Raw genomic sequence first — 22,625 nt, 5'->3', positions numbered from 1 at the left:
CACAATTTCTCAGGCAGAAGATGAGGAGAGGTTTTAATGTGTAGAGAGACATTTCATTTTATATTTAACTTACTTGGAAAGTCGTTGGATAATCCTTCTCTTTTCAAAATTGCCTCAGTGTTTATTCCGTTGCGAAAGCATAGGAACAGCAGTTCAACGGTCAGTTGAAGCACTCTACATGTGAATCAGTGCCCTCTAGTGGATAGTGGAACAACTACATTTGTAAACTATATGTCCCTTAACAAGGAATGAGCTGGAATGCATACATTCCACCATGCAAAAAGCTATTAAGAGTTGAGTCTTAAGTCTTGCATATAAAAAATAAAGATTTGGGCTAAAACAAGGTAAATAGGGGGTAAATCCTCTGGGTTTAAATTCACAGATTTCAATCGGTTACCCTTTAGATTAAATACAGATGAAACTACATCGATAAGTGATAAGATTTCAAAATGACCAAGAATCGGTCGATGCACCGATATAAACGTTGCTAATCGGTTGAGTGAGGCTTTAGCCTCACTCAAACTATCGCTCTATTTATTTTCGAGTGATGTCATTGGTCGAAAAGAATTCAAACATTTTTGAGCAATCTGATTGGTCGAAAAAATGTATACTTTGAAATAAAAAAAAAAAGCCCTCTGATTAGTAAAATAAAAAACTTTGTACCTTTGTTCTGGGAGTGCATCATAATAGCCACTATCGAGTTAGTTCTAGGGTGGTGTGGTATTGACTGAAAAGGTAAGTTGACTGGACATGGATGGCAGGTTCACCAAGGCGATATTTATAACACCACAGAGAAACCAGAATAACGTCAAACAGAAAAGAGACAACATCCAAGAGCAAATGACTGATGCTTCCATTCATTCACGTTCCCGATTCTCTTGGGACTAAACAGCTTGCGTGACACGCCGGAGCAGAGAGGAGACGCCTTTTGCCACATTGACATTTAGAGTTTGAACTCTCAAGTCCTTACACATTGTAAAAATAAAGAAATTGAAGAAAATCTGAATTTGAGGGTGAATTGATTACAAACGAGCGGGAAGAAACGTTATTTTGCAGAATATACATGTAATCATCAAAGCTATACATGTAGGCCTACATTATCTAGGCCTATGAATCTCTCTATTGACCCTTTGGTCTTAAACATTAGACAAATAAATAACAAAATCAGAAATCGAAATCCTCCGTATCTTTAGAAAAAACCAAGTACAATCATATTTATTAGCCCTGTGAATGACTGAATGAAGGTCTTATTAATGACTTGCATGTAGGATTATGTATTTCAGTAGGCCTGTACACATTCTGTCTAATCAAATGATTTATTTATATATTGAAATCTGCAATGGGATCAAAGAATAGAGAATTTTTTTATTTTGATAACAGAGAAAACCTGAGCTTCCCGTCTCACATGAGTGTATCATTATCCCTTCTCATTAATTAAAATTAATGCTTTGTTGAAGAAAAAAAATTTGCATTGTAGAATGTCGACCCTGTTGGTACGAATTGCAACTACAGCTTTATATCACTACCTTCCACAGAACAAATATTGAGCCATCTTCTAGAATATTTCAATAGGCGGCTGAGAGGTGTTCAGGTGTGTTCAGACTTAACTCAACATAATCTGCCTTTAATGGCGTCAAGTCTGAATGCACTGCAGTAAACAGGCACTAAGAGACACTTTTTTAATTATGTTTTGTCCTGTGTGGCAAACGATTTGCATAGCCATTATACGAAAGCAGGCTTGAGATTCCCAGCGGAAATGTCAGAAATCGCACTCGATTAAAAAGCCCTTTTGCAGTATTTCTTAGCCAAAGAAACCCACTTCATTGTCTATCCCAGTATCAATCCCGGGCTTTTCCAGTGGCCATCTGCTCAGCCTAAATTCAATAATGTTTGGGCAAAACAATGTCTTCTTCAGGAAATCTCCATTTCTTCCTCTTCGTTTTGTCTTTTATCTCTATACTTCTGTTGAATTGGAGAGACTCGCTCATCCAAACGGTGTTGCTGCTGTAATGTGAGTGTTACAGGCAGTGCACTTAGTAAAAAAGGTGTTGCATTGTAAGCTGCTTAGTGCAAGAGTTTTCCAATTGACATATCTATTTACCTCTATCTTGCCTTCGTTTTATCTGGGCTTTTTATGTTCCTTACCGTCCTCACTCCTGTACTGCTGAGAGATGCAGTGGTTCAGGAGGCAGGGCAGCTTGTCTGGGCGATAAAGGGTTTATACTTCCTGGCTGGAGCGTCAATGTTACCAAGACAACGAAACTCCTAACCCCTCCGGGAACAAGCCGGCTGGCGCGTTGCCTAGTGGGCATACATTTATTGTGCACCCACCCCGTACCCCTCTCTATCCTCGCTCTCTCTCTGGCCCTTTTATTTTCCTTTATAGATGGAAGACATCTTTCCCTGCTCATGTAGCGCTCCATTGGTCAAGTGACTAGCTCGCTCTTTAGCATCAGGCTAATTCCACGTAGCTGTTTAGCTCATTCCTAACTTCCAAGTTAATTCCAGCGTGCTTAAACTTCCTCTTGGTTCCTCGCATACATTTTCCAAAATTGTCCCACCTCCAACAACGCCCTTTGACCCTTACGTCCCATGAGGCAGCATCCCCTACTTCATCTCCCACCTCTTCTCCCCTCCTCCTCCGCGTTGCTCTCACTTCCTCTTGGTCAGAGGAAACACCTGCTGCCTCGCCGCCTCCTCCTCCTTGCTCCCCTCCGCCTTCTTCTTGTACTTCCACTTGGGGATCTGCAGGTGGGCGGGGTCGTCGCGGCGGCACCCGGTCGCCTCCGGCACGTAGGAGGGCGACGGGGCCTTGCACAGCCTCACCTTGGGCACCACGGGGCCCGGCCTCACGCTGCTCCGCCTCATCATGTGCAGCGGCAGCAGGCTGGCCCTCCGCATGGCCACCGAGGAGACGGCCGCCACCTCCCGGAGGAGCTGGGGCTGCAGGCTGGCCCGCCGGCCCTGGGCCGAGGGCACCAGGAGCACCCGGGAGTTCTGTAAGAGCCGCTGGTAGTTGTCGTGCCTCCCGGGCCCCAGCTGCCGCAGCTGGTCCACGCGCTGCCGGCGGAGGATCTCCGGCACGGCGAAGCGGCGCTTGCCCACGCAGGGCGGGCTGCCGGGGCAGACGGTGTGGCAGGCGGTGGCGATGAGGGGGCTGAGCAGGCTGGTGGTGACGCGCACCATGTGGTCCAGGACACCGTCGTCCACCGGGTTCACCTTGTTGCTGAGGTGCAGGGTGACGGGGCAGCAGTTCAGCAGGTCGCCGAGGCGGCCCCAGCAGGACTTGGGCTCCTGGGATCGGGCCACCAGCTCCTGCGGATGGATCCGGGCGGCCAGGGGGATTGTTTAGGGGACTGGTACACGCAGTCTATTATTGGTGTGTTTGGTTTATATTGACCACCCATGATCATCCATGACTAAACAGAACACAACATTCATTATCCATGTCGATATGGATCTTATTCTGAACATCAAAATAAGTCGGACTGTTTCAGTATACTTTACTGGACGTTTGGCTTTTGTCTGGATTTCATTTCATAAATGATTGCTTCCAAGCCAGGAATCTCTTGTGATGAGCAATTAGGATACAATAGCAGTTTATTGAACAGAAGGTCCATGTTTCTCAGCTAGCTAACTTGAGATACTCACCGATCTATTATGAATGAAAAAATAATTAAACAGCTGCCTCACATTTAGTATCACAGTGGCGCAGAGTACTGCAGGGGATGAGACGGTGTCTTGTGGAGGTTATAACATATTGCCCACCAACCTCAAGCATGGGCCATTCCAAGGAGAAGTTGTTGCAGAACTGCTCTGCGCAGGGCTGTGCCATCAGCCTCTCCATGAGGAAAGACGTCTCGTAGCGGCCCGTGAACAGAGCCCACTCCATGGGTGTCTGCTGGCGGCTGTAGTCCCTGGCCTCCATGTCCCCGCCTGGGGGGGAACAGTAGTAGGGACGGGTCAGAACCTGGAAGGTTCTGGACCGATAAGGCATAGTTTGGACATATGCACAGGCACTGATGTGGTCACCGAGACCGGAGTAGAGCTCTAAGAGAACAATGACTACTGGTGCTTTTTGTCTGTTGAACTACTGTTTACTATTTAATGTAGCGATCTACAGGGACTTCAGATACGTGTCGTTGAGGTAGTGGTCGGGCATCTTGCTAGAGGAGTCCTAGAAGTGATGGCCATGTATGAGAGAGACCCAATACCCCTCAGTGGGGGCTGAATGTTAATTCGTGCATGCCATGCCCAGTAGTACAACTATGATGTGTGCAGGGAGCAGGGCTCAGAGGTCGAGGGCTTGGTGTTAATCCGTCCGGTCATCACTAGGGAAGGTTTAGTCTCGGGGTATCGTTACCGGCCATCATCAGCGCCCTGACACACTCCGCCCGGCCCTGCATGGCGGCCTTCATCAGGGCCGTGAACCCGTGGCAGTTCCTCCTCTCGATGTCCAGCCTGGGGAAGTAGTTGAGCAGGTGGTTGGAGATCATGAGGTGCCCTGCGGAGACCCAGAAAAGAAAGCAAACGGTGCTCATAGCTCCCGCCCGGGCCAGAGTACAAAGGCTCAACTGGAAACACTGGGAATCCATTCTACCAGGACGTGAGAGGGAGTGGTGGCTAGGGGGGGGTTGACCCCCAGGCGTTTGGTTCTTGGTCTGAGTGTCAACATCTGCAGCCTGCCTGTAGTGTACTGTATAACCCTATTTTTCCTCTGTCTTTCTGTCACCACAAGTCACTTGGGATAAAAGCATCTCCTTCCTAAATGACTATTGGGTGCCTAAACTTCCCAAGTTAGGTCCAAAATGCCTCTTCGGAAAAAGGAACTTCAACTGAAAGGCTACTAGAGTTACATGCTACATGCTGCACAGTAGAGCACAACCAGAGTAAGAAAAGGCAGAAGAACAAAACACATTTAGCCTGTCGTTGTTTGGCATATTGCTTTGGCCAGACACACAAAGCGGGCCTTAATCTGTTAAATGAGATTGGGTGGTTCTGCCGTGGAAATTTAAAGGAAAACCGCTTGCAGCTAGATCTGATCCGTCATGTTTGTCACGCTTATTTTGCAAAGCAAAAGGAGGAAAGAAATGCACGTAATCCAGTAGATTATCTCTTATCAATCAGACATGTCAATTATAAACAGAACCTTATAACCTCATCATTGTACAGGCCACACACACGTCAAAGAAACAACAACTGCGTTTGTGTTCACTTTCTGATTCACCTCTTCCTCAACCTACTCAACCCAACCCCCACAGACACCTACCCCTCACCCCAGGCCACCACCTCCTCACTACCATCTCCTCACCCCAACCCCCACCACTCACCCGACCACCACTTCCTAGCCTCACCCACCACCCCCCCCCCCCCCTCCCCAAAGACCACCACCTCCTGCACCCCGACCTTCCACCATCACCTTCTCACCCAACAGAATCACCCCCCCCCCCCTCCCCGCCACCTCCTGCACCCCACCCCACCCCGACCACCACCTCCTGCACCCCACCCCACCCCGACCACCACCTCCTGCACCCCACCCCACCCCGACCACCACCTCCTGCACCCCACCCCACCCCGACCACCACCTCCTGCACCCCACCCCACCCCGACCACCACCTCCTGCACCCCACCCCACCCCACCCCGACCACCACCTCCTGCACCCCAACCCACCCCACCCCGACCACCACCTCCTGCACCCCACCCCACCCCGACCACCACCTCCTGCACCCCACCCCACCCCGACCACCACCTCCTGCACCCCACCCCACCCCGACGACCACCACCAGCACCTCCTTCCCCGACTCGGCCGCCTGATGAGGTGGGGCAGGAAGCTACGCCACCGGAAGAGGGGGATGGATGGTCCCGTTAATGGTGCAGAGAATGAACCGTGATGTGAAGACATTCATCATCCCCTTCGATCGGGATTCATTCGTCATACTTAGCACACGGCTACGGAGGAAGGGGTTATGGGGCATTGACTGGTCTTGATCAGATCAGATCTGTAATCTCACTGCCGGTTCTCATAATTTAATCTCTGCTCTTACCTGCAGCCAGTTCGCGACACTGCCTTGTTCAACTGGTGTTTAAATATTATAAAAAGAGGTTTTCTCCGTAGGACAGAAAAGGGTCGCTATGTTCCATGGTCTATGGACCATGTCCCAGAGCTATGATAGTTTATAGTTAGTTACTACCCATGAGGTTTTAGTCTGGGGTCACACATCTTTTATTATCGTTGTACATCTGTCCACCCATTAATGCTCTGAAATGTTTTGTCCGTGTCCGTTTTTTCTGATCGGGGTATAGAAGAACACACACACACACACACACACACACACACACACACACACACACACACACACACACACACACACACACACACACACACACACACACACACACACACACACACACACACACACACAAACACACACACACACACACACAAACACACACACACACGCACACACACACACACACACACACACACACACACACACACACACATACACACACACACACACACACACACACACACACACACACACACGATCCATTGATCATGGACTTCCCATGGGGAGTAGAGGGGTATGAGGAGCACTGAATTCAATAATTCCAGAGGTCATCTCTGATGAACTCTAAACAAATCTCCTGGATCAATATCAGAGCGCGAAAGCAAAAGGTTCAACCATTTGAACGGTTAATGCCTGAAAACTGTCCGTGTCGGTTACGCTTTCTCCTCCACCACGCTTCTCGTAGATACGAGACAGCCTACGGAACATGCTATTCTACATAGAAGTACAACATAATCCAGGGTTCCCAGAAGGGGTCAGTCTCTACAATTCCTTCCGTGTGCTGGGTTGCCTCCCATGGGGTCGTGACCCCTATGTTGAGAAGCCCTGAGGTAAGGGTTGAGGAGGTAAATATACAGGGGTTCAATCGGGGGGGTTGAGGAATCAGGGGCTTGATGATACCAGTAATGAAACACAAGAGTTCTGTTCTCCGTCTTAGTACCTGCTTGCACCGCTGTTATGAGTGCCGTGTTGCCCTCGTTGTCCTGCCAGTTGACGTCGAGGTACGGGCACTGGGCCAGAGCGATGACCACGTCCACGTAACCTTGGTAACACGCTATAATCAGCCCAGTCTGGAAACAAGAGCAGAAAACAGTGGTTACATTACACACTGTAGTGTTTAGGCTTGTTACGATGGCCAATGGTTTTATAACTGGTGGTGGAGTGTGTGTAAAAAAAAAACAGCCCTCATCCACAAACACCGTTGACTGTGTGTATGTTTATTACAGTTGCTTTCAGGTGGAATGCTAAGGGATTCTGTACAATCTTCTTAAGGCATAGAGAGCAGTTTGGGGACATTGAGGGACGTTCTGATGTTGTCTGAAGTGAACCAGCCCTATTCCACCAACAAAGTGGTTTTTCGCCACCAAACTTTCCCAGAGGCAAGGTATTCCCTGCCCAGTGACAGTTGGCCTTTCACATGAGCTAATAAATATTACCTCGATATATACAAATAAATCACATTATCTGATGTCGACTCTGGTTTCGGTTACTGATATATAATACTCATCTGTCGTTTGGTAGAGGCCTTCATCCCAAACCTCTCACAATACCGTCTTATCACTGAACCCAGGCTTTTAATCAATATCTCATGAGAAGTTTGGAGGAGAAACTGACATTTTCCCTGGAAGGTCACTCCACACTTGACCTTTTTTCCGGACCGTATCTCGAGAACTGCCTCAGCCGTCATGGAGACGGCTCGTCTCCATGACAACATAATCCGTATTCCCAGGTTGAAAAGGGCAGCTTGATGCCCTAACGACCCCACGTTGTGCCCATTCCAGAAAAATAATCGAACTGGTCTTTTGCAGACGTTGGCAGGTTCTCCGAGAAATGTTCCTTCCTACTCTGCCTCTCACTCTCTCCATCCTCTCTATGAATGTCTTTCTCACTCTCTGGTGTCTCTGCATCTCCATCTATCCCTCGCTCTCTTTCACATACTCTTGTTCACCTTTCTCCCTCCTACACTGTGGCTTAAGGAGCGACTCTCAAAGCAACACTGGGATCTTTCCGCTTCAGAACTGGGTCACATGACCCACACACGCATACACACACAAACACACACACAGAGAAATATTGTAAAGAACATGCCATCAGATACAAACCCAACGCCTTCAGATATGACAAATTGATCCCTCTAAACAAACAGGGTCCCTCTAAACCACCAGGGTCCCTAGAAACCGATCATGTCCCTCTAAAACCAACAGCGTCCCCATAAACCCACACCCTTCCTACACCTCGATAACCTCCCACCAGAGCCGGACACTTACTCTGCGGTTCCTGTCCGTCTCCCTGACCTCCTCCTCGGACACGCCCTGCCGGATCAGGATCTTGACGATGACGGGGTTGTTGTTGCCGCACGCCTTGAACAGCGAGATGGGCTCGGGGCTGCCCGGTTTCGCCAGGCACTGCAGGCCCGACGCCAGCGCGTCGTCCGGCGGGTAGAAGGAGTCGTCGGAGAGGGTGCTCCACGTGTCCGACCGGTCGGGCAGGGACTCGAAGTCCAGCTCCTCGAACTCCTGGTACACGTCGTCGTCGTCGTCCTCCCAGTAGTTCCGCGAGTCCTCGGAGTCGCCATCGCTGCCGCTACCGCCTCCGCCGCACTCGCTGTCGTCCGACTCTTCCTCTTCCCTGTCCATTGACATGATGGGGGATCCGATGGCCATTTTGGCACCTCCGGCCGTTCCATTCTGTGTGACCTTTAACCCTCCGTTCAGGTCCTCAGTTATCAACACCATTTAACCCCCACGACACAATCAACACCACCTCCGCCACCACCACCACCTTCCGTCTCTTGTCCTTTTGGAGTACCGGCCGAAGGCAGGGTCACGGGGGGTCAGGGGAGGGTGGGAGGGGGGCGGGACAGGGGGGAGGGGTGTTTAGGCCCACCTGGTAGAAGGACACACATTAGAACATTCTGGGGGGAAGGGAAAGTGTTGAGGTGGACCTCAGACCGCGTTATCCCTGGCACCTGTTTCTTGTAGTGTTCCAGTGGAAGTGTGAAAACGAAATCCAATAAGGGTCAGGGGTCACCAGAGATCCCGGGAGTTGCTCGCTGATGTCATAGATGTTCCTTCATACCTCATTGATAAAGAGTTCTCAGGTTGCCATAGATGTCAAAAACATGCCTCTCCCGTTGGTCTGAGTTGAGTTATTCCAAGTATAGGCATCTGCTATAATTGGGTTAAAAAATGGATCCACAAAGTGCATAAATATAGTGCATGCCCATGAGGTTAGCGTGTACATCTTCCTTACACGCTAATGGAGATTTACCTGCAGTGACGGATAGTCTTTTCTTGCCACAGGAAACCCAGCCAGGAGCCGTTGTAAGGCACAAGTAATCCATGAGGACGCATCGCTCTTCTGTAATCCCAAACCTACCGCAATTATAAAAGAAATACCCACTACACTGTTTCCTGGTAAACCAAGTCCTTCCCCACAGGGTTTTGTCATGGCACACACACAGGTGTTCCTGTAGTCCAGCAGGGAAGTCCAGGTCCTACACACCCCAGCTTTGTTCTCGAATAAAGCCAGGCTCAAAGGAATGCGCTAGGCTCCGGGCTGGATTAAGTGATACTGTCACCAGTGTGAGGCTACTTAACTAAGCCTGTATTCCCCAGAAGGCAAATATTTAATATCCGCCGCTGATGAGACGGAGGCGCATTCTAGTGAACTGAGTGATAATCCACTTAGTGTGTGTGTGTGCGTCTCTCTCCTCTCACTCTCTCTCTCTCCATCTGGGCCTGGGACTCTTTCTTCTATCTGACAACACATTGGAGCCTCACACAGCCACCTTTCACCCATTAGTGAGCTAGTGTTGCTGGTAGGGCAGGGGGGATTGGTCCAGGGGTGGTCTACGCGTATTGACTGCCATTTTTCTGTGTTATTTTCCAACTTTTTTATTGTTTTACTTGACCCGGGACGACTAGTTTCATATAAGGTTAATGTTCTTCGTATATTTTTGCTCTAGCTCCCTTTTTTTTAATCTCTTTCTTTAAGTCCTTTGCTTTCACTGTCACTCTGTGTAGACTTTTAAATGTAGTCCTCCCCTCCACTCTCCATTAATTCAGACAAAAATATGCACTACTTAAGAAGTAACAAACTAGCTGCCCTCTTTTGAGTAAACCAAGCAGAACATGTCTAGGACTAGTGACCCAACCGTGCATGACACATTCCCTCTGATTCTCATCTTACTAAGGGTGCAAACACAAGTCTACCCAAAACGACCCAAATTTTCAACCCTTAAGGTGTCATTTCCAGTGGAACTTCGACAATTTCAGTTCAGCCACTGACAGTGGCGCATTGACATATATTTATGACAATTTGAGGATTACGGTTTGCTTATTTTTATTTTGTGACGCAGGCTGCAGGGTTTTCTGGCCCGATTAATCCCGTATTCATCAAATAATCAGATTCAAGAGATAGTTGGTGGAAGTGATTTAGTATGTGTATGGGAGTGCTTCATGAGCGTATGACCTTAATCTGAGGACTTGCTGTGCAGTTGAGGCTAGTTAAGGGTAGTCCCTAATTGGATTGGTCAGAAATATCCCTTGGCCTTATTACCGTCTCCGTTCCCCCGCAGTTGTCCTGTTCTCAGAACAATTCACTCCCCAGAGAACATGTATATCCAACATCTAAAACCAACTGATACTTAGCTATAACCATTTACTTTCGATATTTTTTCGGTTATGGGAAGCTGAATATTGGCAACTGTGGGTTGTTATGCAGGCTATAGGTTTGGGTCTTAATTGTTCTCCATAATCATTATTAACATAGGTCTGTGTAAATATTTCTACCATAGTTGATGACGATTTTTTGAAAATAGTCCTGTTATAAATAAGACATATCCCTTTATATTCGTAAATAAAGTTAGTTTTGTTGGCCTGCGCATCCAATAAAGCGTGATATAAGTATTAAAATTAAAAATTATAGCATTATATATTTAAAATATTTTTTTAGAAGAAGGCCCTATAACCAAAATATAAATATAGCAGGTATGACACGGCTTCTACCACTTTTCGATGCATAGAAATATGGACTGCAGTCCTTACTACTGCCACCATGTGGCAGTAGATGAATGTGTTTCCCTCAAACACCCTCAAGCACCAGGAATGTCCACATTTTTATCAGCTGAAACTATTAATCAGATAAAATAAATTCGATGTGCATGTATTTACCTGAGTCAATGATGGCACCCACTCCTGATCATCCCTGGAAGAAGGGATCCCCTACTATGCGTTTCATCCTTGCTAATTTCAAGGGGGCTTGGGTAAAGGGGCGTGTCATAAATACTTCACCTTGAGACTGTAATGGTGATTAAGGACTCTACAAATTTAACAAATGCTGGAACCGGTGAAACATTTTATAGGTGAACAGACTATTGCGAAGAAGTAACACTGTTGTTTTTTATTGGTCGTCATGAAAAAAAAAATAAGGGGTAACACTGCTGTTTTTTTTTGGTCGTTGTGGAAAAAAAACATAAAGGGGGTAACACTGTTGTTTTTTATTGGTCAACATGGAAAAAACATGAGGGGTAACTCTGTCGTTTTTTATAGGCCGTAATGAAATAAACATAAGGGGTAACACTGTCGATTTTTATCAAATAAAACATAGGGGGTAACATTGTTGTTTTTCTTTGGTTGTCATGAAAAAAAACATAAGGGGTAACACTGTCGTATTTTATTGGTCGTCATGAAAAATAAACATAAGGGGTAACACTGTCGATTTTTATCAAATAAAACATAGGGGGTAACATTGTTGTTTTTCTTTGGTCGTCATTAAAAAAAACATGAGGGGTAACTCTGTCGTTTATTATTGGTCGTCGTGAAAAAAAACATAAGGGAGATAATAGAAATACACACATACATTTTAATGTCATGTATATCCTCTTTATTGATGTCGTATTTTATTGGTCGTCATGAAAAAAAAACATAAGGGGTAACATTGTTGTTTTTCACGCCCTCTTCCTCCAGAGGGGACCAGCCCTCTACCTTGCCTCCAGACCGTCCATGGGAGGCACGCCCTCCGCTCCTGCCTGTGGGGTCCTCCTCCACTCCTTCCCGAGGGTGGTTCCTCTTCAAGGCCTTCCAGAGGGGTCCCGCCTTCCAAACCTTTTGGAAGGGGCACGCCCTCTTCCTCCAGAGGGGACCAGCCCTCTACCTTGCCTTCCTGAGGGGTCCCGCCTTCCAGAGGGGGTCCGCCCTCTACCTCGCCTACCTCCAGAGGGGACCAGCCCTCTACCTTGCCTTCCTGAGGGGTCCCGCCTTCCAGAGGGGGTCCGCCCTCTACCTGGCCTTCCTCCAGAGGGGACCCGCCCTCTACCTGGCCTTCCTCCAGAGGGGACCCGCCCTCTACCTGGCCTTCCTCCAGAGGGGACCCGCCCTCTGCCTCGCCTTCCTCCAGAGGGGACCCGCCCTCTACCTGGCCTTCCTCCAGAGGGGATCTGCCCTCTACCTGGCCTTCCTCCAGAGGGGACCCGCCCTCTGCCTCGCCTTCCTCCAGAGGGGACCCGCCCTCTACCTCGCCTTCCTCCTGAGGGGACCCGCCCTCTACCTCTCCTTCCTCCAGAGGGGACCCGCCCTCTACCTGGTCTTCACCGGCCTCCTGAAGGGTTCCGCCTTCGCCGCTGCCGGCCTCCTGAGGGACTGAGCCCTCATCGTACTTGCTGCCGGCCTCCTGAAGGGTTCCGCCTTCACTCTGCCTCTGCTTGCCCCCCAGGCCGTCCGCCTGAGGCTTCCTGCCATGCCCTGGGGCAGTTTTCTGGCCGCCCGCCTGACGTCCCTCCGCTCTGCCCCAGTCCATTTATTTTTTTGATTCCCCCCTCCTGGCGCCCCTCCACCCACCCATTTTGGGTTTGACTTTCTTCGTTTTTTTTGCTTGTCGTGGGTCGCCTGGGAGTCGACCCTTAAGGGGGGGGTACTGTCATGGTCTGTCGTGTTTTGGTGTGTTTCCCTCCTGTGTTGATTACTGTTCCCTCCCCTAATGTGTCTCAGCTGTTCCTCGTTGTGTTTGTTACTTAAGCCCTCGTCTTTCATTTGTTCCTTGTGCTGTCATTGTGGTTAGTTCGTCCTGCATGTTCTCTGTTGTCACCTGTGTTCCCTTGCTCCTTGCCTTAGCCTTTGGCAGAAATAAAGTGCTGTTCTCCCCAAACCGTCTGCATCTGGGTCCTGCCTGCACCCGCAACCCTAACACATAAGGGGTAACACTGTCGTTTTCTATCGGTCGTCATGAAAAAACACATAAGGGGTAACGCTGTTTTTTTATTGGTCGTCATGAAAAAAAACACAAGGGGTAACACTGTTTTTATCGGTCGTCATGAAAAAAACATATGGGGTAACACTGTCGTATTTTATTGGTCGTCATGAAAAAAAACATAAGGGAAATAATAGAAAAACACACATACATTTTAATGTCATGTATATCCTCTTTATTGATGATTGATCATTGTATTGTCATCGCCTCAGAGGTGCAGTGGAGTGTACTCTGCCTAACCCACTGGCGACCGCGGCTCAATTTCTGTGGAAACCACAATATCGTCAATTTGAAACGTAATGCTATCATGTCTATTGCAGTGTCATATATAACCACAGACATATTACATTTATAAATCTCAGTGGGAAGTGGAGAGGGCTGTGAGCTAACCCCCTGGAGTCCGGGGTTCAAGACCGGTTGATATCCACTGTTGGGAGACTCATATCTCTATTTCATGCGAATTATAAAGTCAAGTATAACCATTGTATTGACTTCTTTCTGTGTCTTGATGGTGCATTGATAAGTTCGGAGGATAATACCCCAAACAGCTCAGGTTCGGATCCCTGCAAAAACGTTAACAAGGGTACCGCAGTCGATTTTTATCGATCGTCATGAAAAGAACCATAAGGGGTAACGCTGTTTTTTTATTGGTCGTCATGGAAAAAAACAAGGGGTAACACTTTTTATCGGTCGTCATGAAAAAACATAAGGGGTAACACTGTCGTTTATCGGTCGTCATGAAAAAAAACATAAGGGTTAACTCTGTCGATATTGATCAAATAAAACATAGGGGGTAACACTGTTGTTTTTCTTTGGTCGTCATGAAAAAAAACACAAGGGGTAACACTGTCAATTTAATCAAATGAAACATGAGGGGTAACACTGTCGTTATTATCAAATGAAACATAAGGGGTAACACTGTCATTTTTCTTTGGTCGTCATGAAAGAAACCATAAGGGGTAACACTGTCGTTTTTTTATTGCCCGTCATCAAATAAAACGTAAGGGATAACACTTTCGTTTTTTTAATAAAACATAAGGGGTAACACTGTCGTTTTTTATCAAATAAAACATAAGGGGTAACACTGTCGTTTTTTATCGGCCGTCATTAAAAAAAACATAAGGGGTAACACTCGTTTTTTATCGGCCGTCATCAAAAAAAACATAAGGGGTAACACTGTTGTTTTTTATCGGCCGTCATCAAAAAAAACATTAGGGGTAAAACTGTCGTTTTTTATCAAATAAAACATAAGGGGTAACACTGTCGTTTTTTATCGGCCGTCATCAAAAAAAACATAAGGGGTAACACTATCGTTTTTTATCAAATAAAACATAAGGGGTAACACTGTCGTTTTTTATCGGCCGTCATCAAAAAAAACATAAGGGGTAACACTGTCGTTTTTTATCGGCCGTCATCAAAAAAAACATAAGGGGTAGCACTGTCGTTTTTTATCAAATAAAACATAAGAGGTAACACTGTCGTTTTTTATCGGCCGTCATCAAAAAAAACATAAGGGGTAACACTGTCGTTTTTTATCGGCCGTCATCAAAAAAAACATAAGGGGTAACACTGTCGTTTTTTATCGGCCGTCATCAAAAAAAACATAATGGGTAACACTGTCGTTTTTAATCGGCCGTCATCAAAAAAAACATAAGGGGTAACACTGTCGTTTTTTATCGGCCGTCATCAAAAAAAACATAGGGGGTAACACTGTCGTTTTTTATCAAATAAAACATAAGGGGTAACACTGTCGTTTTTTATCGGCCGTCATGAAAAAAAACATAAGGGGTAACACTGTTGTTTTTTTGGTCGTCATGAAAAAAAACATAAGGGGTAACACTGTCGATTTTTATCAAATAAAACATAGGGGGTGACACTGTTGTTTTTTTTTGGTCGTCATGAAAAAAAACATAAGGGGTGACACTGTTGTTTTTTATTGGTCGTCATGAAAAAAAAACATAAGGGGTAACACTGTTGTTTTTTTTGGTCGTCATGAAAAAAAACATAAGGGGTAACACTGTTGTTTATTATTGGTCGTCGTAAAAAAAAACATAAGGGAAATAATAGAAATGCACACATACATTTTAATGTAATTTATATCCTCTTTATTGATGATTGATTTTTGTGTGTTGTCCTCGCCTCAGTGGTACAGTGGTGTGCACTCTGCCTAACCCCCTGGAGACCGGGGTTCAAGTTTGGTTGATGACCTCTGTTGGATGACTCATGTCTCTATTTCATGCGAATTCTAAAGTCAAGTATAACCTTTGTGATGACTGTAACAGGTGTCTTGATGGTGCATTGTTAAGTTCGGAGGTTAACACTCTAAACAGCTCATGTTCGGATCCCTGCAAAAACGTTGTCAGGGGTGCCACTGTCGTTTTTTATTGGTCAACATGGAAAAAATATGAGGGGTAACTCTGTCGTTTATTATCGGCCATCATGAAATAAATATAAGGGGAAAACACTGTCGATATTTATCAAATAAAACATAGGGGGTAACATTGTTGTTTTTCTTTGGTCGTCATGAAAAAAAACATAAGGGGTGACACTGTTGTTTTTTATTGGTCGTCATGAAAAAAAACATAAGGGGTAACACTGTTGTTTTTTTTGGTCGTCATGAAAAAAAACATAAGGGGTAACACTGTTGTTTATTATTGGTCGTCGTAAAAAAAAACATAAGGGAAATAATAGAAATGCACACATACATTTTAATGTCATTTATATCCTCTTTATTGATGATTGTTTTTTGTGTGTTGTCCTCGCCTCAGTGGTACAGTGGTGTGCACTCTGCCTAACCCCCTGGAGACCGGGGTTCAAGTTCGGTTGATGACCTCTGTTGGACGACTCATAGCTCTATTTCATGCGAATTCTAAAGTCAAGTATAACCTTTGTGATGACTGTAACAGGTGTCTTGATGGTGCATTGTTAAGTTCGGAGGTTAACACTCTAAACAGCCCATGTTCGGATCCCTGCAAAAACGTTGTCAGGGGTGCCACTGTTGTTTTTTATTGGTCAACATGGAAAAAATATGAGGGGTAACTCTGTCGTTTGTTATCGGCCATCATGAAATAAATATAAGGGGAAAACACTGTCGATATTTATCAAATAAAACTTAGGGGGTAACATTGTTGTTTTTCTTTGGTCGTCATGAAAAAAAACATAAGGGGTAACACTGTCGTATTTTATTGGTCGTCATGAAAAAAAACATAAGGGGTAACACTGTCGATTTTTATCAAATAAAACATAGGGGGTAACATTGTTGTTTTTCTTTGGTCGTCATGAAAAAAACATAAGTGGTAACACTGTCGTATTTTATTGGTCGTCATGAAAAAAAACATAAGGGGTAACACTGTCGATTTTTATCAAATAAAACATAGGGGGTAACATTGTTGTTTTTCTTTGGTCGTCATGAAAAAAACATAAGTGGTAACACTGTTGTTTTTTATTGGTCATCATGAAAAAAAACATAAGGGGTAACACTATTGTTTTTTTTGGTCGTCATGAAAAAAAACATAAGGGGTAACACTGTCGATTTTTATCAAATAAACCATAGGGGGTGACACTGTTGTTGTTTTTTGGTCGTCATGAAAAAAAACGTAAGGGGTAACACTGTTGTTTTTTATTGGTCGTCATGAAAAAAAAACATAAGGGGTAACACTGTTGTTTTTTTTGGTCGTCATGAAAAAAAACATAAGGGGTAACACTGTTGTTTATTATTGGTCGTCGTAAAAAAAAACATAAGGGAAATAATAGAAATGCACACATACATTTTAATGTAATTTATATCCTCTTTATTGATGATTGATTTTTGTGTGTTGTCCTCGCCTCAGTGGTACAGTGGTGTGCACTCTGCCTAACCCCCTGGAGACCGGGGTTCAAGTTCGGTTGATGACCTCTGTTTGACGACTCATATCTCTATTTCATGCGAATTCTAAAGTCAAGTATAACCTTTGTGATGACTGTAACAGGTGTCTTGATGGTGCATTGTTAAGTTCGGATGTTAACACTCTAAACAGCTCATGTTCGGATCCCTGCAAAAACGTTGTCAGGGGTAACATTGTTGTTTTTCTTTGGTCGTCATGAAAAAAAACATAAGGGGTAACACTGTCGTATTTTATTGGTCGTCATGAAAAAAAACATAAGGGGTAACACTGTCGATTTTTATCAAATAAAACATAGGGGGGAACATTGTTGTTTTTCTTTGGTCGTCATGAAAAAAACATAAGTGGTAACACTGTTGTTTTTTATTGGTCATCATGAAAAAAAACATAAGGGGTAACACTATTGTTTTTTTTGGTCGTCATGAAAAAAAACATAAGGGGTAACACTGTCGATTTTTATCAAATAAACCATAGGGGGTGACACTGTTGTTTTTTTTTGGTCGTCATGAAAAAAAACATAAGGGGTAACACTGTTGTTTATTATTGGTCGTCGTTAAAAAAAACATAAAGGGGGTAACACTGTTGGTTTTTATCAAATAAAACACAGGGGGTAACATTGTTGTTTTTCTTTGGTCGTCATGAAAAAAAACATAAGGGGTAACACTGTCGTATTTTATCAAATAAAACATAGGGGGTAACATTGTTGTTTTTCTTTGGTCGTCATGAAAAAAACATAAGGGGTAACACTGTTGTTTTTTATTGGTCGTCATGAAAAAAAACATAAGGGGTAACACTGTCGTATTTTATTGGTCGTCATGAAAAAAAAACATAAGGCGTAACACTGTTGTTTTTTTTGGTCGTCATGAAAAAAAACATAAGGGGTAACACTGTTGTTTATTATTGGTCGTCGTGAAAAAAAACATAAGGAAAATAATAGAAATACACACATACATTTTAATGTCATGTATATCCTCTTTATTGATGATTGATTTTTGTGTGTTGTCATTGCCTCAGTGGTGCAGTGGAGTGCACTCTGCCTAACCCCCTGGAGACCGGGGTTCAAGTTCGGTTGATGACCTCTGTTGGACGACGCGTATCTCTATTTCATGCGAATTCTAAAGTCAAGTATAACCTTTGCGATGACTGTAACCGGTGTCTTGATGGTGCATTGTTAAGTTCGGAGTATCAAATAAAACATAGGGGGTGACACTGTTGTTTTTCTTTGGTCTTCATGAAAAAAAACATTAGCGGTAACACTGTTGTTTTTAATTGGTCGTCGTGAAAAAAAACATAAGGGAAATAATAGAAATACACACATACATTTTAATGTCATGTATATCCTCTTTATTGATGTCGTATTTTATTGGTCGTCATGAAAAAGAAACATAAGGGGTAAAACTGTTGTTTTTTATTGGTCGTCATGAAAAAAAACATAAGGGGTAACACTGTTGTTTTTTATTGGTCGTCATGAAAAAAAACATAAAGGGGGTAACACTGTTGTTTTTTTTGGTCGTCATGAAAAAAAACATAAGGGGTAACACTGTTGTTTATTATTGGTCGTCGTGAAAAAAAACATAAGGGGTAAAACTGTCGTTTTTTATCGGCCGTCATGAAATAAATATAAGGGGAAAACACTGTTGATATTTATCAAATAAAACATAGGGGGTGACACTGTTGTTTTTCTTTGGTCGTCATGAAAAAAAACACAAGGGGTAACACTGTCGTTTTTATTAAATGAAACATTAGGGGTAACACTGTCGTTTTTATCAAATTAAACATTTGATAAATGTTGGTCGTCGTGAAAGAAAACATAGGGGGTAACACTGTTGTTTTTTATTGGTCGTCATGAAAAAAAACATAAGGGGTAACACTGTTGTTTTTTATATCTTACTCCAATTTCTTTTTTTTAAAGTTGGCAGCTCTGAAGACCGCTAGTGCTAAGGTGAGTAAGTTGCCTTAGCAGTAGATATGTCACCACTAGTGGCCCTGTTAAAGAGCGGATTTAATGATTATAACCGTTTAAATGATTGTATTATTCATCGAAGGGTCAGATGGTTCTGCCTGCCATACATCCTCAGACCCCAGAGCTCGGTTCCAAGGCTGATATGCTGGAGCCACAGCCCTCAGCTCACTGTGAAGTTCACGTTGAGGTGAACGGTGTCTGACAGCCTTTCTCTCCAACACAGGCAAAGGTCTGAGGTTGTATGAGCACTCTCCCTCATCACAGGAGGTGCTGGAATCTGACTTGGTGGCTTCTCTGGGCTGAACTTGATGTCTCTGTCTTTGTGGCTTCTTCTCCACACCAGAATCACGTTCCTCATGGCTAACTGGAAAGTCACTGACAAAAGGCAAGAGGAGGTTGCGGTGGAGGACCCGGAGGGTTCGGTCACCTGTTTCTGCTTGGACACGATAAACTGGACTGTCTCCTAGCCTCTCGATGACACGGTGGATCTTCCCTTCCCAGTCAGATCGGAGTTTGCCTGGGCCACCTCTCTCAGACAGGTTCCTGACAAGCACACGATCAACTGGATGCAGCAGAGCATCCCTGGCACCTTGGTCATAGTGCGTTCTCCCTTTCTAAGAGGACTTCTTGCTGTTTTCTGAGGCAATCCGGTATGCCTCCTGCATCCGGGAAGCCCAGGTCGGGGCATACTCCTGCCGTGTCTGTGCTTGCCGATCTGGGTCAAGGTTGGAGATCAGGTCGATGGGGAGCTGTGGACGTCTTCCAAAGACAAGAAAGAAAGGCGAGTACCCTGTTGCTTCATGTCTTGTACAGTGGTAGGCGTGGACTATGCACACAATGGTTGGCCTCTTCATCACTAATTAATATATTGTTATAATTCAATAATGTCATTTTATTTTATTTTTTTGCCCCCCCCCCCCAGGTAGGCGGTGCCCTACGCACTCTGCGTACTCTGCGTATAGGGAGCGGCGGGCCTGGGGTTCCCCTACGGATGATGGTAAGAAGCAGTTCGGGAGTGAGAAATTCCTGCCAGCTGCTGGAGTCTCTGAAACAGGGTGTTCTTGAACTCCCGGCCCTGGTCATGGTGAACCTTTTGAGGGTACCCGAAGCGTGATATGAAATCGTAGAAGATCTTTTCAGCCAGTGTTTTGCCAGTCTTATTAGGCCGGAGCAAAACGGGTGAGGTGATCTACTACAACGAGGTCGTACTCATAGCCTCCTTTACTGGGATGGAGGTGCATGTGGTCGACAGAGAGCAGCTCAAAAGGGGCACTGGTTGTGATTGAGCCAATTGGTTCTTTCTCATTTACAGCAGGTCGTTTTTGCTTATGAAAACAGTTAACAATTATGTTATGCAGTTATGCAATTAACTGCTAAAACCAGAAAATGGGAGGGGGGAACTGTTTTATAAAACAAGCCATCTATCTATCATTCTATCACTCTATTGTCCATTTCTCTTCCAGCCACCAAGTGGGGGTTTGTCATGCTACATATGAGTCCCTGATAGAGCTTTTGTGTGTGTGTGTGTTTGTGGGTTTTAATTCTTATTCAAATAAATACACCAGAGTTTATAGTCAATAAATTATTTATTTCATAAAATGTTTGCACAACCTCCCAACCGAAGTCCTCTTCAGGGCAAGGAAAAACTCCCCAAAGCGGGAAGAAACCTTGAGAAGGAACGCAGAAGAGGAATCCCTCCTTCCAGGGAATGTTAGGAGCCTAAAAGGGAGGAAACAAGGAAATAAAATCTTACCTTATCGAGCTGGTTGGGCCTTTTTCGCGGGGTACCACTAGCGTGGAAGATGGGTTTACTGGGTGAAAACCTTGTAATACACGTATTCACCCAGTACTCTGTAACAGAGGCCCCGGCACGCAACACGCGGCACTCTTCTTCCACGCTCGCGCCCCCGGCTAAGTATCCCAACGAGTGTCCGATTTCATGCGGTCAAACTTATCATCCACTCTGATGGATGTGGAGCTTTTACGTTCAGATACTACTAGGTACACTAAGGGTTTCGCCATCACGATCCTCACAAAACCAACATATTTTAATTCCAACTATACCTGCAACAAAAACTTCATTTATAGTAAACTAAAATAATTAATAAGCAATTTTAACCGATTAAATTATTGATTATACTTTATTTCATTAAATTATAATTTCATAAACTGCGCCGCGGAGCATGCTGGGAAAGCACGCTGCACGTCGCATAGCAACCGCGCATTTGCCGGTATCATTCAAGACATGACCTGAACATAAGTCCAGAAACCAATAAATTTGTAATCTAGCTACGTGGATAGTAGCCACAGAAAACAGTAATAAAAAAATGCAAGGGCAGGTATTTCTAGGACGGGCCCCTGCAGTTGTTGTCAAGACTGCTAGTGCTAAGGCGAGTAAATTGCCGTAGCAGTAGATATGGCAACACTAGTGGCCCTGTTGAAGAAAGGATTTAATGATTCGAACCGTTGAAATTATTGAATTGTTCATTATCTTATTATAATTTCATAAACTCCGCCGCAGGGCATGCTGGGAAAGCATGTACCGCCGCGCATACCAACGGCGCATTTACTGTTTCTCTCATAGCAACCGCATGAGCGAACCGAGCGAACAGATGCTTTTGCTTGCAGATGACGTCCAACAAGTAAACGTACATAATAATAATAATAATAATACATTTAATTTAGAGGCGCCTTTCAAAACACCCAAGGTCACCTTACAGAGCATATAGTCATCATACAATTTTTTTAAAAAAAAACAAGGCATTGTGGAAAAAGATAAATAAATAAATAAATAAACATAAGCAATAAGAAATAAATAAAACAAAAACAGGACAAAACTAAAAAACAATCAAAACAGTGATCAGTTAGACGTTGTGTGCGAGTTTGAACAGGTGAGTTTTGAGTTGTGACTTGAAGGTTGTAATGGTGTCTGACTGTTTTATGTGTGGGGGGAGGGAGTTCCAGAGCCTGGGTGCTGAACAGCTGAATGACCGGGCACCCATTGAAGTGAGTCGTGATGTGGGGATACATAGTAGTCCAGCAGAGGTTGAGCGGAGGGAGCGGGAGGGAGTGTATTCTTGGAGGAGGTCGCAGAGATAACTGGGGGCTAGGTTGTGGAGAGCTTTGTAGGTGAGGAGTAGGGTTTTGTATTGGATGCAGTAGTGTACTGGGAGCCAGTGAAGTTGAATGAGGACAGGGGTGATGTGGTCAGATGATTTGGTGCGGGTGATGATCCGGGCGGCTGAGTTCTGAATGATCTGCAGTCTGTTGATGAGTTTGGTGGGGAGTCCGGTGAGGAGGGCGTTGCAGTAGTCTATGCGTGATGTGACAAATGAGTGAACTAGGATTTCAGTGCTGGATTGGGTCAGTGATGGGCGGAGTCTGGCAATGTTGCGGAGGTGGAAGAATGCAGTCCGGGTGATGTTGTGAATATGGGGTGCGAATGAGAGGGTGTTGTCCAG

At 44.9% G+C, this 22,625-nt stretch overlaps 1 protein-coding gene across 2 annotated transcripts; it reads right to left on the bottom strand.

The window, feature by feature from the left end:
• Window positions 1-628: 628 nt before the first annotated feature.
• Window positions 629-10,099, bottom strand: LOC132463109 (ankyrin repeat domain-containing protein 33B-like). 2 transcript variants are annotated; one of them, XM_060059050.1, is made up of 5 exons: window positions 9,343-10,099; window positions 7,013-7,142; window positions 4,364-4,504; window positions 3,773-3,936; window positions 629-3,315 (listed from the first exon to the last, which is right to left on the bottom strand). In XM_060059050.1, exons 1-5 carry the CDS (start codon window positions 9,520-9,522, stop codon window positions 2,653-2,655), a joined length of 1,278 nt encoding a protein of 425 aa, XP_059915033.1. In that variant the 5' UTR covers window positions 9,523-10,099; the 3' UTR covers window positions 629-2,652. The 2 variants fall into 2 exon arrangements, with proteins under 2 accessions (XP_059915033.1, XP_059915032.1); XM_060059049.1 differs by having other exon boundaries at window positions 8,340-9,486.
• Window positions 10,100-22,625: the final 12,526 nt, after the last annotated feature.

Source organism: Gadus macrocephalus, chromosome 8 (genome assembly GCF_031168955.1).
Source record: "Gadus macrocephalus chromosome 8, ASM3116895v1".
NCBI lineage: Eukaryota > Metazoa > Chordata > Actinopteri > Gadiformes > Gadidae > Gadus > Gadus macrocephalus.
This window is presented reverse-complemented; position numbering and strand designations above follow the sequence as displayed.